This window comes from Nelumbo lutea, chromosome 4 (genome assembly GCF_056320005.1).
Source record: "Nelumbo lutea isolate HS-2025 chromosome 4, American lotus-T2T, whole genome shotgun sequence".
NCBI classification, from domain to species: Eukaryota; Viridiplantae; Streptophyta; class Magnoliopsida; order Proteales; family Nelumbonaceae; genus Nelumbo; species Nelumbo lutea.
This window is the reverse complement of record NC_142687.1, coordinates 4,312,028-4,325,820: the sequence shown is the minus strand read 5'-3', so window position 1 is coordinate 4,325,820 and position 13,793 is coordinate 4,312,028. Positions and strand designations below refer to the sequence as shown.

The following is a 13,793-nucleotide window of genomic DNA, read 5'->3' as shown; positions in this document are numbered from 1 at the left end:
TGCGTATCATATTAGAGCCTCTCCAATACGCCCATACAAGGGGTATTTTAGGTTGACGAGTAGTTCAAGGGGTAGACCGGCCCCTCTGAACCAGATAAAAAAAAAAAAACAGTACTGATACAAGCTAATACGCCCTACTGGCGTATCGCCCTGTATTGATATTTTGAAACTTGCCGCCATCATAAAAACACTTTTATGAAAACACTTTTACAAAAGCACTTTTATAAAAGTAATTTTATGAAAAGTACTTTTATGAAAGCAATTTTTTAAAAGTACTTTTACACGAAAGCACTTCTATGAAAAGTACTTTTATGAAATCACTTTTGCGGAAGTACTTTCATAAAAGCATTTTTATAGAAGTAATTTTAAAAAAGTACTAAGCACTTTTATGGAAGCAATTTTATGAAAGCACTTTTATGGAAGCAATTTTATGAAAGCATTTTTATGGAAGTAGTTTCATAAAAGTACTTTTGCAAAAACACTTTTACAAAAGCAGTTTTATGAAAGTATTTCAAAATACTTTTATGAAAGCACTTTTACAAAAGTACTTTTCTAAAAACACTTTTACCAAAGTACTTTTACAAAAGTGCTTTTATTCATTCACTTTGGATTGAATTAGACCCAATCCGGTCCATTTGCATTTTAATTGGACTGGATTCCATTGTATAGGTGTTGCATTGTTTTTTATATATTTTCTAGATTTTTCATGTTATTTTGGTATTTGATTCAATTTGGATTGGAATCCGTTTACATTGTACAGTCCATTTGTAAATGGACCAATATTGGATTGGATTGGACCAAATCTAGTCTAATTGACAGTTTTACCGGTAAACCTCTATGCTGATGATTTTGGAGACCTAGGCCGGTGGTTTATGACTGCTAACAGATTTTTTTTTTGAAGAATGAAAATTAGCAATGAAAGGCACTTGTTTTGAAAAAAAATCATTTTCAGGGAAAAAATGTTTGGTTCATAGCAATATTTTCTCATTTTACCCAATTTTACCCATTATTATCCATTTTAGAATTTCATCTTGAATAAGAATGAAAAAAAAAAAAAAAATGAGAACTGAACCAAGCATAACCAAAAATAATCTTAGAAAGAAGCGTCAACCGTTGGATTTGCTTGAGCTATGAGTGAGGAGAAATATTTGGCTTCTACCCGGTTGGAGGACATGAATCCGACCAAAAACATTTTACCTCTTAATTTTAATTTTAGGGTGTAGGGTTAAGGTTCGAGGGTTTAAAGGATTTAAGGGTGTAGAGTGTGGCAGGAGCCAAGTAAAGCCCATGACAGGGTGTTGGGTGCGCTCCATTCAATATACATACAGATGCAGGGGTGTGAATATTTATTAATTATTAAAGTCGATAACAAATGAAGGGTCGCAGCAAAGAAATTCCATATATTTCATTTCATCCTGATGCACAAAATTGGCTCCCATTGGATCTGGCATAACTCACCATAAAAGTATTGCAATAAAATTATTTTCAGAGTAGTAGTTAAACGATTTGAAAGACGAAAAGTGAATCGGGAAAGAATAAAAACTTAGACAGAATTGTGACTCGTTAACATTTAACACCGTTTTGGGCTTGGGCTTCGGGGATGGCAGTGTTGTTTTCAGAGCCCAAGCCCAAAAATCAGGGCAGGACGGGAGATGAATATTTTGAAAATCCTCTACTGCAGCTGACAGTGCCACGCCTCCATTCCTATCATGCATCACAAAATTTTAGAAGTTTCAACTTATCATCATCTATTCATCTCACTTGTACGTGGAATTAGTATCCTAAATCCTAATTGATTGAACTCAGGCCGGGTTGCTTCGTCTTCGTCTGGTCTGATTAAAAGGTATGTGGTAGTTCAAAATTGTGCTTGCTCTGGCTGCAACCAGTAGTATTCATCTGTCCAGGTAAGGGTGATTCCAATTCCATTTGCTTTCTCTTTCTTTTGAACAGGTGTTTAATCTGTTTTCAAGTGAATTGAATATGGATCCATCTCTAATCTGAGTTAATTTGATTGTATATACTTAAAATTATATTGTATTCAAAATTTCAATTCATTTTGAGTGCAGGAGTGAGGACAGGTTACATAATAAAAGCCACACATGCAGTGGCTATTAATAGTTTAGGGTCCCAACTGATTATAGTGTGGACCCTAAAACTCAAGTAAGGTCGGTCCCAGTTGACAGTTGTATATGCGCAAATAAAAGCAATGTACTATGTGAAAGAAAGGAGAAACAAACAACCTACTCATCTACACACTGCAGTGGCTATTAATAGTTTTTGGATTCTGATAAAAGATAACGACCTCCTATGTACTCTCTTCTCTTCTCTTCTCTCTCTCTCTCTCTTCATACACGGGAGTCACATGTAGCGTATGTGGATAATTGATAGAGATTCTTTTTGGTGATCTCAACTTTCTTGAATAAAAGAGACATTGTTTAATTTTTATTAATTTTTAAATGGTTGATAAAAAAAATTATATGACATTTGAAGGCGTTTATATCTTTTCAAATGCCACTTAATGGCTGGTTAATAATTGGTTAATGATATGTATTAAATTGGTACATTTTGAAACTTTGGATTTGAATTGTCCCATTTTAAAGTTTGAAGGACCAAAGTGGTACTACATCAAAAATACATGATACTAAGGAATTTTTCCTTTATTTAAATAATCTAAAGGGAGTGATTACTTTTTTTTTTCTTTATCATCATCAGCATTGATTTATGATTAACAAAAATAGTTGTCACTCGAGGGCTTTCTTTAGGGAAAATTCCTGATTAGAACACTATACTTTGGGCCTAATGCCACTTTGTCCCCTAAACTTTAAAATGCAACAATTCATTATCCAAACTTTTAAAACGTTTCAATCTAGTACTTACCATTAATTAGCCCGTTAACCAGCTGTTAAGTAGCATTTGAAAAGATACAAATGCCCTTCGAGTGTCATCTAATTTTCCTTATAAATCATCCAAACATTGACAAAAAATAAACAATCCCAAATCCTTTCCTCTTCTATTCAAGAAAGTTGGAGTCACAAAAATGCTCACTTAGACCTGACTCCAACCTTCATGAATAGAAGAGGCAAGGATTCGGGACTACTCATTTTTTTATCCATGTTTGAATGGATGATAAAGAAAATTAGATGACACCCGAAGGGTATCTATGTCTTTCCAAATGACTGGTTAATAAACTGATTAACGATAAATACTGGATTGACATGTTTTTAAAGTTTAGATACTGAATTGTCATGTTTTAAAGTTCGGGGATCAAAGTGGCACTAGGCCCAAAGTATAGGGTACTAATCGGGAATTTTCCCTTTTCTTTATTGCAAGTACATAAAGGTATGCTATGCCCTCAAACTATCAAATAGGAATGTTTGTCCATATCTTCCCATAATAAATAAAATCAGACTTTCAAAAAATTTAGGCTGAAAAGAAAAACTAGACATGTACAAATGAAAATTGATTTAAGTATCTTAGATGAAAAGAAAAACTTGGTCTAAATACTTGTAAACTCAACTTAGAACTAGACATGTACAAATGAATAATCCCAGGGTATGACAATATCAAACTCAAGTATATTAATTCCATGATTATATGGAAGGGTGTTAAACCATTAACTGTTAAATATTATACCCTAATTAGGGGTGAGCATGGGGCCATTTGGTTTGGTTTCATGGCATAACCTAGAACTTATTGTAAAGGTTAGTTTCAAGGCTAGGTTTGGCCTTGGTGGTTTTGGGGTCGATTCTAGAGCCTACCCGTGGAACTTATTCTTTCCTTACTCCCCTCTTAAAAAAAGAAGCAAATGAAACATGTTATTTAAAATCTTGATTTTTAATAATATATATATATATATATATATATATATATATATTAAAACTTTTATTATCTCCATTGATTAAATTGAGTAACTTAATATGTAAGTTATCACTATATGGTTCAAAACTTATAATTTAAATTTAAATTTTGTAATATTACCTTTTACATTAATTATTGTATATATTTAAATATTAAAATGAAAACAAATGATCAAATAATTGAATATACATTTGTGCCCCATGGAGTGTGCATTACGGGCACACCACACTGGGGAGAGAAAATAGGTAGGTTCTACTCAGAATTGAATGGAACCAACATCGAACCGGCCGTGAACCGACCCTACCCAATATGTTATAAGGTAGGGTATAGTTCCAAATTCTTGGAACTGACCTTGGTTGGTCTTGGTGGAACTGACCTAGTTGGAACTTGCCTTGGAACCAAACTTACCTTGAAATACACCCGAGAATACTTTTGGGGATATGAAAATTTGAACCAAAGCATTATATGGTTACAAAGGCCATGGTCTCACTTGACCATTGAGTTATTTAAGTGATTTGATCATTTATTTTTATTTTAATATTTGAATGTGTACAATAAGTAGTGTAAAAGGTAATATTTACAAAATTTAAATGTAACTTATAAGTTTTTAACCAAGTAATAATAATGTACATATTAAATTATCCAATTTAATCAATAAAGATAATATAAGTTTTAAACTATATATCACATTTATTAAAATTCATGTTTTTAAATAACATGCTTTTTCTGTTAAAGGGGAGAGTAAAAATAGTAAAGGTTCCATGAGTAGACCCTAGAACCAACCTCGGAACCACCAAGGCTAGAACCAACCTTGGAACCGACCTTCATAGGGTAGGTTTCGATTCTAAAAACCTAGAACCGATTGCTATAAGGTAGGTTCCAGGCTCTGCCATAGAATTGAACCGAACCGACCCATGCTCACCCCTCCCCAAATGCATATCTCAATGTGCATTGGAAGCATCTCCAAAAGTTCTCATTGGGAGATGTTCCCAATACCAAGGTTTTTAAAATCGAACCAGATAGGGAACCATTTTGGGGACCGGTTCATGGGTCAAACGATCCGATTGTCCAACCCGAATGAATGGCTCATCTAACAAAAAATAACTAAAAAATTAAATAATAAACAAAGAAAAAATTGCCAAAACTGTTGTCTGGGTTGACAATTTGGCCACCCAGGTCAGCGGTTCACTAACCAAATCTATGAATTTTTGCCAAAAAGCAATTTTGGGTTGAAATGGATTCCCAATTTTTTCTGGTTCGACTGTCTGATCCAATCCGATTTTGAAGGCACTGCCCAACACACAATTGGGATGTGTTTGGGGGCCGTAGATGATACCATTGCCTTTGTAATCATGAATGCTTGGGGTTCAAAACCTCACATCTCCCAAAACACAATTGTGGCTTATTAGGTTAGCAATAAGTCGATAACAAGAATGCCTTAGTGTGACTTCAAAGTTCAAACCCACACCTCCTCCAGCACGTGACCACGAGTTACTGAGTCATCCATCATTCCATCTCTCTTGCCAATACGTCAATTGTGGTGCGGGGTTTGATTGGTTCTCGATTTTTCTAGTCCAACAATTCGGTCCATACCGGTTTTGAAAGCACTGCCCAATACACGATTAGGGATGGCAATTTCCCCATCCCCGATGGGGGTCAGGGATGGGGATTGAGGTCCTCGCCCCACCTTGACCCTGATTATATATATATATATATATCAAAACATATTTAAAACATTATTTATAATTTAAACTTTTTATTTATTTTAAAAAAAATATTGTTATCTAAAAAAATTTAGGGGATTTAAATCCTCGTGGGGAATCCATCCCCGTTGGGAATCGAGGATGGAGGACAAATTTTATCCTTGATGGGGATCAAGGACGGGGATGGGGGTTAATTTTAAAATTGAAGGCAGGGATAGGGAATATGATCCCTGCCCTAAACCTGTCTCGTTGCCATTCCTATACACAATTGGGATGTGTTGTGGGGCACATATGTGAATTCCAAATAACTTAAGTAACTCAATGATCAAGTGAGACCATGACCTTTGTAGTCATGAATGCTTGGGTTCAAAACCTTACATCTCCAAAAATATTTTGGAGTTTATTTTAAAACACTAGTTTGGTTCCTATGCAGATTGCACCAAATCGAACCAAAGTCAGTTTAAGATCTTTCTCAAGAATTTGAAACCAAACTTTACCCTATAACAAATTAGATAAGATTAATTGAAGACCAATTTCATTCGATTTTGGATAAAACCTTCCCATTTACTCACCCCTAACCCTAAAATGCAATTGTGGCTTATTGGGTTAGCAGTAAGCCGGTAACAAGAATGCCCAAGTGCAACTTCAAAGTTCAAACCCGCACCTCCTCCGGCACGTGATGGCGAGTGACTGAGTCATCCATCATTCCATCTTTCTCGCCAATACGTCAACTTTAATGCAGGGTTTATTCTTCAGAGATCAAATCAGCTCCCCACAACGTCCCCTAGCACATCCCTGACGTGTATTGGAAACATTTCCAAATGATAATATAAAAAATGATGATATCATCATCAGGAGATGTTCCCTATACACGACGGGGATGTACAGTGGGACGTTGTGGGGGGCTGATTTGAACTCTATTCTTCAGTCTTCGGGCTCAACCTCCCAAACTCCCACTCCCTAGTCAAGTTTGAAACACGTCTAACCTCCGAATTAGACTTTGTATTAAGACTAGACTTGTTCATGGCCTGGGTTGGGCTTTCACTCTGTATTAACTGATTTTTCTAAGGCCTGAGCCTGAGCCCGAAATTTAGCCCATACTGTTACTATTGCTGAAGCGACTGAATATATATATATATATATAGATAGAGAGAGAGAGAGAGAGAGAGAGAGAGAGAGAGAGAGAGAGAGAGATTATAAAGAAAAGAATAAAAAATGTATATATTAAATTATAAATATATATTTCAATAAATATTATTATTTATATATTTTATATAATATATAAAATACATATTATATATTTTATAAAATATATAGTGTTGAGTCAGGCCGGGCCAAGCTTTTTTGACAAATCCCGAACTCAGCCTGAAACACAGTCAAATTTACTATATTGACTACGGGCCTAATTACATGATTAAGACCAACCGAAATGCATGCCGGGCCATCGGGCTACCCGGCCCATGAACTGTTCTAATTAAGACTATTAAGTCTTTCGAGATCGTGCCTCCGTTGTATATTGGAAATGCGAATTGAGAACATCTCCCGTTCTATATTTGAAATGTACAGTTGTATATTGGAAATGTAGTGAGTTGGAACGTATTTTGTTGGTAGGTCATGCAAGGTTCTAAATAACAGTCGGAAGAAGTGGGGCGCCTTAGGGGTTGTTGTGAACTACAATTTCTATCAAAGAAAAATGCGAATATAAATTACAATCAAAAGTATCAAAATATATATATATATATACATATATATATATATATATATATATTTTCTTTTCCTGTCTTATTTTCAGGTCTTCAAAAAAAAATATATAATATCACATAATAATAAATAAATAAAGTACCACTAATGGCTAAACATTCGGACTCCAAAGTCTCCACAAACGGGAGTTAAATAACCCCAACACATCCGGTAAAACTTTCCTCGCCAAAGCCTTGTGGTTACTCGCCGGAAGGTGTAAGCCCGCCGCCACCATATCTGGCAGCTCTCCGGCCGCGTATTCCGCATCGCCTTCTTCGTAGTCAATTTTGTTCTTCCCTTTCATTTCGTCAGAGTTCTCCGGAGCACGTGCCGCATGAACGTCATTTTTCGGCGATGAATAGCAGTTATTATCCGCCTCTGCCACGGGATTTGGCGGTGGTTCGGGCTCTTCTTTTGGTGCCATTTTCACCTTTTCCGGTTTATCAGCTGGCTTTTCGACGACACGACGACTCATCTTGTCTTTCTTCTTTCCCCTGCCATTCTTCTTTAAGTTTTCTCCGTTGGTTAGATGGTCTTCGAAGGCTTCAATAGCTTGATGTATGAGTTCCCTGTTGGGCGACGAGTCCCACCTGAACCAGTAGCTGGTGTAGCAATCGAAGCATCCGCAATCGAATAACGGAGGGTTATGGTGGATGTTATTGGGTTTCTTGCATTTGTTCTTTTCTTCTATCAGTGAAGAGGGGTGGGTGGTTTTTATGGACCTGGTTATCATGTAAGCCAGGACCTCACGGTCCTCGAGAGATAGAACGGAAGCCAGAGCTAGAATCGCAGCTGGGAGAAGATTTAACACAGACAGAGCATCTCTACTAGGAGAACAATCGGAAGGAAAGTACGACGAAGGAGAAGGGAATACCTTACCCTTGCTTTTGTGATAGAGATTCTTCATATCTGTTCAATGGAAGTGAAGGGCCCCGTCTTCTTTACTTTGTTCTTTCTTCTCTGATTTCTGTCTTTTCTTAACAAAGAATGTTCCCGGTCGCCGGTGGGGGTGGGGGTTGAACAAAATGAATGGGGAAGCCTGAAGAGGGACTTATATCTTGATAAGCACGGCACTAAGGCAAAGAGAGAGAGAGAGGTGCCCGACTGCCTGTAAACTTGAATGCAGGTATATAGGAGCAGAGAAAAGAGAAAGGGAGAGTTATGGAGAATTGTGTCCTTCTCTTTTGTTTTTGTCTTGTAGCGTTCGCCCTACGCCGAGAGGCTATTGCAATTTGCAAGATTTTGCATTTTGGTATTCTTGGGCCGTGAACATAGGTTAGAGACTTAGGGTAGCCGTTTGGAGGAGCTCCAGGGAATCGGTAGTGTCCACTGTTCCAAACTTCCAATACAACCAAAAGCGGCGTCCACCGAAGACGACCAATGAAACAGAGAAGTCGACAACACGAAAAAACCTCAGGTTGGTGGAACGTGGAGGTGATGATATAGAAAGTGGGGGGCAACCAGACATGAGGGCCTCACATGGTTGAGACCGGATCTGCTCCTCGGCGCCTCACATGCATATCCACCGTGCGTTGGAAATATCTCCGGTTAATAATAATTAATAAATACGGGAGATGTTTGCAATGCATATGATAGGATGGGCTTGTGAGGCGCGAGGTGTGAGGAGCAGATTCGATAACTATAAGGGAAATTTTCCGATTAGTACACGTAGTTTGGGTTTAGTGTCAGTTTCTCATATTAAAGGGTAAAATTTCTAAAGTTTAGTTAATTGATTAATTTTATTCTTACTAAGTGTATTTTTACTGTTTGTGTGACAATTGACTAAATGTACCTTAAACGTTAAATATGAACAAAAATGTAAAATGACCATTATACCCTTATGCGAAATTACATTTTTATCCCTATTTCTAACTTAACTCCCTGTCAGATAGGCTGCCATCGTTATCGTCACCGACGGCGGTCGCTGCAAATACCGAACGGCGGAGGTTCGCCAGAAGTCGACGACGAACGGCGCTGGAACCACCGCGGACTTCTATCGAACGACGGTCGTGCCCGTCTGAGAGAGCGCAACAAGCGGCGGGATCTCACCTTCTCTCACCAACCTGTCTTCGATCGCTTCAACCAAAACTGCAATCCCTCCTTCGACTATGGCAGTTCTGCCCTCTAGAATTGCAGGCTTGCAGCTAAGCTGCTCAGAACCACCACCGCCTTCTCCATCAAACCGCTTCCCTGCTCTGAAATCAAGTCCACCAGCGGTTTCACGACTCTTGCATTAACAACCCTCTCTTTGTTCTGTTTCATAGAATAGAGCTTGTAAAGCGTCGTAAGCGCGTTCTTCCCTCGATTTGATCCATTCAGGAGCAAAGAGACCAACGGCGGGATCGCTCCGCAAGCACCGATTAAAACCATGTTGTCTTCGATTAACGAGAGGTTGAGTAGAGCACATGCGGCGTTCTGCTTCGACACCTCTGTACCGGTTTTCAAAATGTAAACGAGAGGCTTTATGGCTCCGGCATTCATGATGGGGGACTTTCTCCCTTCGTGGAGAGAGAGGTTTAACAAAGCAATTACTGCGTGCTCTTGTGTCCTGGGATCGGTACAACAAAAGAGAGGTATCAATGCTGGGATGGCGTCGAATTCACCGATCAGTGCATGGTTTTCGGATCTATTCTTCGCCAAGAGGCGTTCGCTGGCTGAGCGTTTTACGGCAACTGATGGCGATTGAAGACCGTCCACACAGATCTTCACCGCTGGTTCAAGATTTTCTGAAGAAATGTTCTCGAAAACCTCCGATGAGAGATTCTCCCGCTGCAGAAATCCTAACCATGGCTCAGGCTCCAAATCCGAGGATTCGCATTTGTGTTGATCTTCAGACGATGAAAGAGAAGCCAACCTTTGTAGCTCCCCTGAAATGTTGCTACTACACGCCGAGAGGGATTAAGTTAAAAACAGGGATAAAAATGTAATCTCGCATAGGGGTATAACAAGCATTTTACCTTTTCCGTCCATATTTAATGGTTAAGGGTGCATTTATTCAATTGTAAGAAATAGTAAGGCTACACTTAGTCAAATAATTAAAACATAAGGATAATTTAACAAATGTACCCAATTTTAAATTGCGAAAATTCAAAACTCAAATAATCAAAATTTCAAAATGTGACAATTTGTTAACTAGTTGTTAATCAACTGTAAAGTGACATTTTAAAAATACATAAATTCCCTTCGAGTGTCATCTAATTTTCTTTATCAATTATTTAAACATTGACAAAAAATTAATAGTCTCAAATCTTTTCATCTTCTATTCAATAAAGTTGGGGTCACCAAAATGCTCATTAAAATGTAATCCCAACAACAAGTTAACTGTTGATTATTGGTAGGTAATGGATTGTCACATTTTGAAACTTTGGGTATTGAATTGTCGCATTTTAAAGTTCGGGGACCAAAGTGGCATTAGGCATAAAGAACAGGGTACTAATAGGTAATTTTCCCTTGTTATAAAAATTAATAACAAATAACAAATTCAAGTGGGGTTGATTGAGTGATAAAACTAAAAAAAAAATCGAGAGACAAAAAAATAATTTTTTTTATTATATACTACACATTACAAAAGACCTATAGCATGGAGAATCGGATTTGGTACCCACAAAATTGTGCTAACACCATTTTCATAATCTTTTTTGATAGTGCACGATCTAAAAGCTCCTACTAGGAAGATCACCTAGACACTAATCATGTAGTGAGTTGGACTAAGCTACAAGACAAAGGATCAGAGAACCCAAGGTGGCTAACTCGATGAGATCGTTCTGATGCTTAAGTTAGTATTGTATTTTAGTTGTGAGCTAAAAGGTTGAACGCTAGAATGCTAATGAGCAAGTAATTGTGCATACCTGAGTCTTGGGGGTTGATGCCCTTATATAGTTGGGTTGTCGTAGGTCTCGCGAAATGCTCTCGAAATCCTCGGCTAATGACGTAACGATCCATTCCACTTTGGATGGGGGTAACACACCAATTAATGAAGCTTATCGTTTCCCTCTGATTCGGGTGGGATAAGGATAAGGCCTACAGTTACATTGCATGACCCCAAGAAGTTCGGAGACGACTGTCAAGCTCCTTGGAACAAGTGGGTATCGAGGTGATTTGGGTTCGAAGTGGCCGAGCACTCGATGCCCCCCAATCTGCTGACATGGCATTATATGCCGATTGTCATTTGGCTGGCAAGCCACGTCCACATTTCCCTTACATATTAGGTCGGACTAAATCACCTATCATCATTTTCCATCCCTATTTTGAGAATATCTTCTTATAAATATAAAAATATAAATATGAAGATGTCCCTAATGCATGGCTGAAAAGTGATATAAGAATGGTGTTGACACAATTGATGACTGAATTCACCCTTGGAGACAGAGCACACAGCGCATCTCAGCGAAGGGATGCCTATAGTCACGAAGGTTTTATCCTGCACTTCCAAATGTTCAATGACACCATTTAACTAAAGGGCATGATCAACAAAAAAAAAAAAAAAATTATGGAATGGGTATTTGGTAATCGAACTTGAGCTCGCTCTAATATAATAGTTTGGGCTCTAGTTCCATTAGGTTCAATTTGAATTTAAATGTTGAGGTAAGTTCGATTAATTATTCGAATTCGACCTCAGCCAATAAAAAATTCGACTCAGAAACTTGTGAGTCGAGTTTATTTATCATATATTATAAAGTATAAAAAATTATTTATAATATACTATAAAATATATTTTTATTTTCTATATAATAAAAGAATATAGCATATATATTTATAAAATACAAATATAATAATTTTCAAAACTGAATTCATTAAATATTTAATCAAACCGAATTCAAACGAAGAAATATAATTTAAATCAAACTCGAGTCCAAATTGAAGCTCAACATTATTTTAATCAAACCGAGACGCTACATACAAAAATTCGGATCGACTGGACTTTATTGCACCCTACATGAGGTTGAGAAACTAGGGACCATCAGCATCAAGAGAGGAGTGAACAAAATGTATATAGCAGATGGTGAGAGTGATACATTTATTACAAAGAAAAGAGATTGAAAATGAAAACAAGAAGTCTATATACAAGTTCGTATCTCCGCCGCACAAACGCCCCACATAACGTGTGACTGCCACATGTTCAGTCGCACGCAGTGGGGCGTTCCTGCGTGACGTCGTCCCGTTAGCCCAAAATGAGTTCAAACTTCATTTTTCTAATATTCCTGCCTCTTTAATCTCAAATCAACGTTTTAAAAAATGACCTCTAAATGGAATTGTTTTGGCCATTATTTTTAGGGTTGACGGTACAATCATTCTGGATGAGTCATTTTGAAAAATAAAATAAAAATAAAAATGGTTAAAATCATTGAACGAGTCGATGGTTCGACTACCCAAATCAATAAAATCGATTGCTTAGACGGTTCCCAGGCTGAACGGTTTGATTGTCTAGGTCAACGGCGGTTCGAAAACTTTGTCTAAAATCATGTCTGACCCCATTCTACTCCCCTTTGCCCGAGCTCGGATCCAACTCCATTTCTGGCAACGGTGATCACTCCGGGCAGTTCATCATTACCATGTACACTCCAATCCTCCTATTTTGTTTTGATATTTGGTTTTTTCATTTCAAATCAGAGAAACCCTTGTTTGATATTTTGTTTTTCATTTCAAACCAGAGAAAAAATTTCCCCCTCTTCCAACTCCCTCTTTGGTACCGACACTTGCTCTGGCTAGTTCATTGTCACCAGGTACTCTCCGACCCTCGTATTTTGTTTTGATATTTGGTTTATTCATTTCAAATCAAGGGAACACCTTGTTTCTCTGGTTTGGAGAGTACCTGGTGACGATGAACTGGTCGATGCAATTGCTGGTGCCGGAGAGGGAGTTGGAAAGAGGGGAAAAAATGTTTCTTTGGTTTGAAATGAAAAACAAAATATCAAACGAGCGTTTCTCTTATTTGTAATGAAAAAATCAAATATCAAAACAAAATACGAGGGTTGGAGCATACTTGGTGATAGTGAACTGGCTGGAGCGATCGCCGGTGTTAGAGATGGAGTTGGATCTGAGCTTGAGTGGAAGAGAGTAACGGGGGTCAGACACATTTTGAGGTTGAGGGGAAGGAGATATGGGAGCAAGGTTTTCGAACCGCTATTGACTCGGGCGGTCGGACCATTTGGCCTGGGAACCATCTAAGTAACGGGTTCCATTTTATCCCAAACTCGGTATTTGGCCAAAAATCATTGAAAAAGTCAACAACCTGTTGACCCAAGCGGTCGAACTGTTGATCCGTTCAACAAATTTTGATGATTTTTTATGTTTAATTATTTTTTATTTTTTATTTTATTTGTTAAAATGGGCCATCCGTTCGTACTAGATGGTCAAACCGTCAACCCAAAAACCGATGGTCAAAACGATTCCATTTCTGTATCATTTTTTAAAACATTATATGGGAGAAAAAGGATGTTTGAGCTCGCTTTGAGACTAACAGGATGAATTTACGACCGACCCATTAGCCCC

The 13,793-nt window shown here is 37.7% G+C and overlaps 1 protein-coding gene and 1 pseudogene across 1 annotated transcript; both read right to left on the bottom strand.

Moving 5' to 3' along the window:
- Positions 1 to 7,413: 7,413 nt before the first annotated feature.
- Positions 7,414 to 8,208, bottom strand: LOC148853471 (uncharacterized). The gene has a single exon (XM_088983331.1). The coding sequence runs from the start codon at positions 8,206 to 8,208 to the stop codon at positions 7,414 to 7,416; it is 795 nt and encodes a 264-aa protein (XP_088839457.1).
- A 900-nt stretch (positions 8,209 to 9,108) lies between these two features.
- LOC148853470 (uncharacterized) lies at positions 9,109 to 10,199 on the bottom strand (annotated as a pseudogene).
- Between the last annotated feature and the right edge of the window lie 3,594 nt (positions 10,200 to 13,793).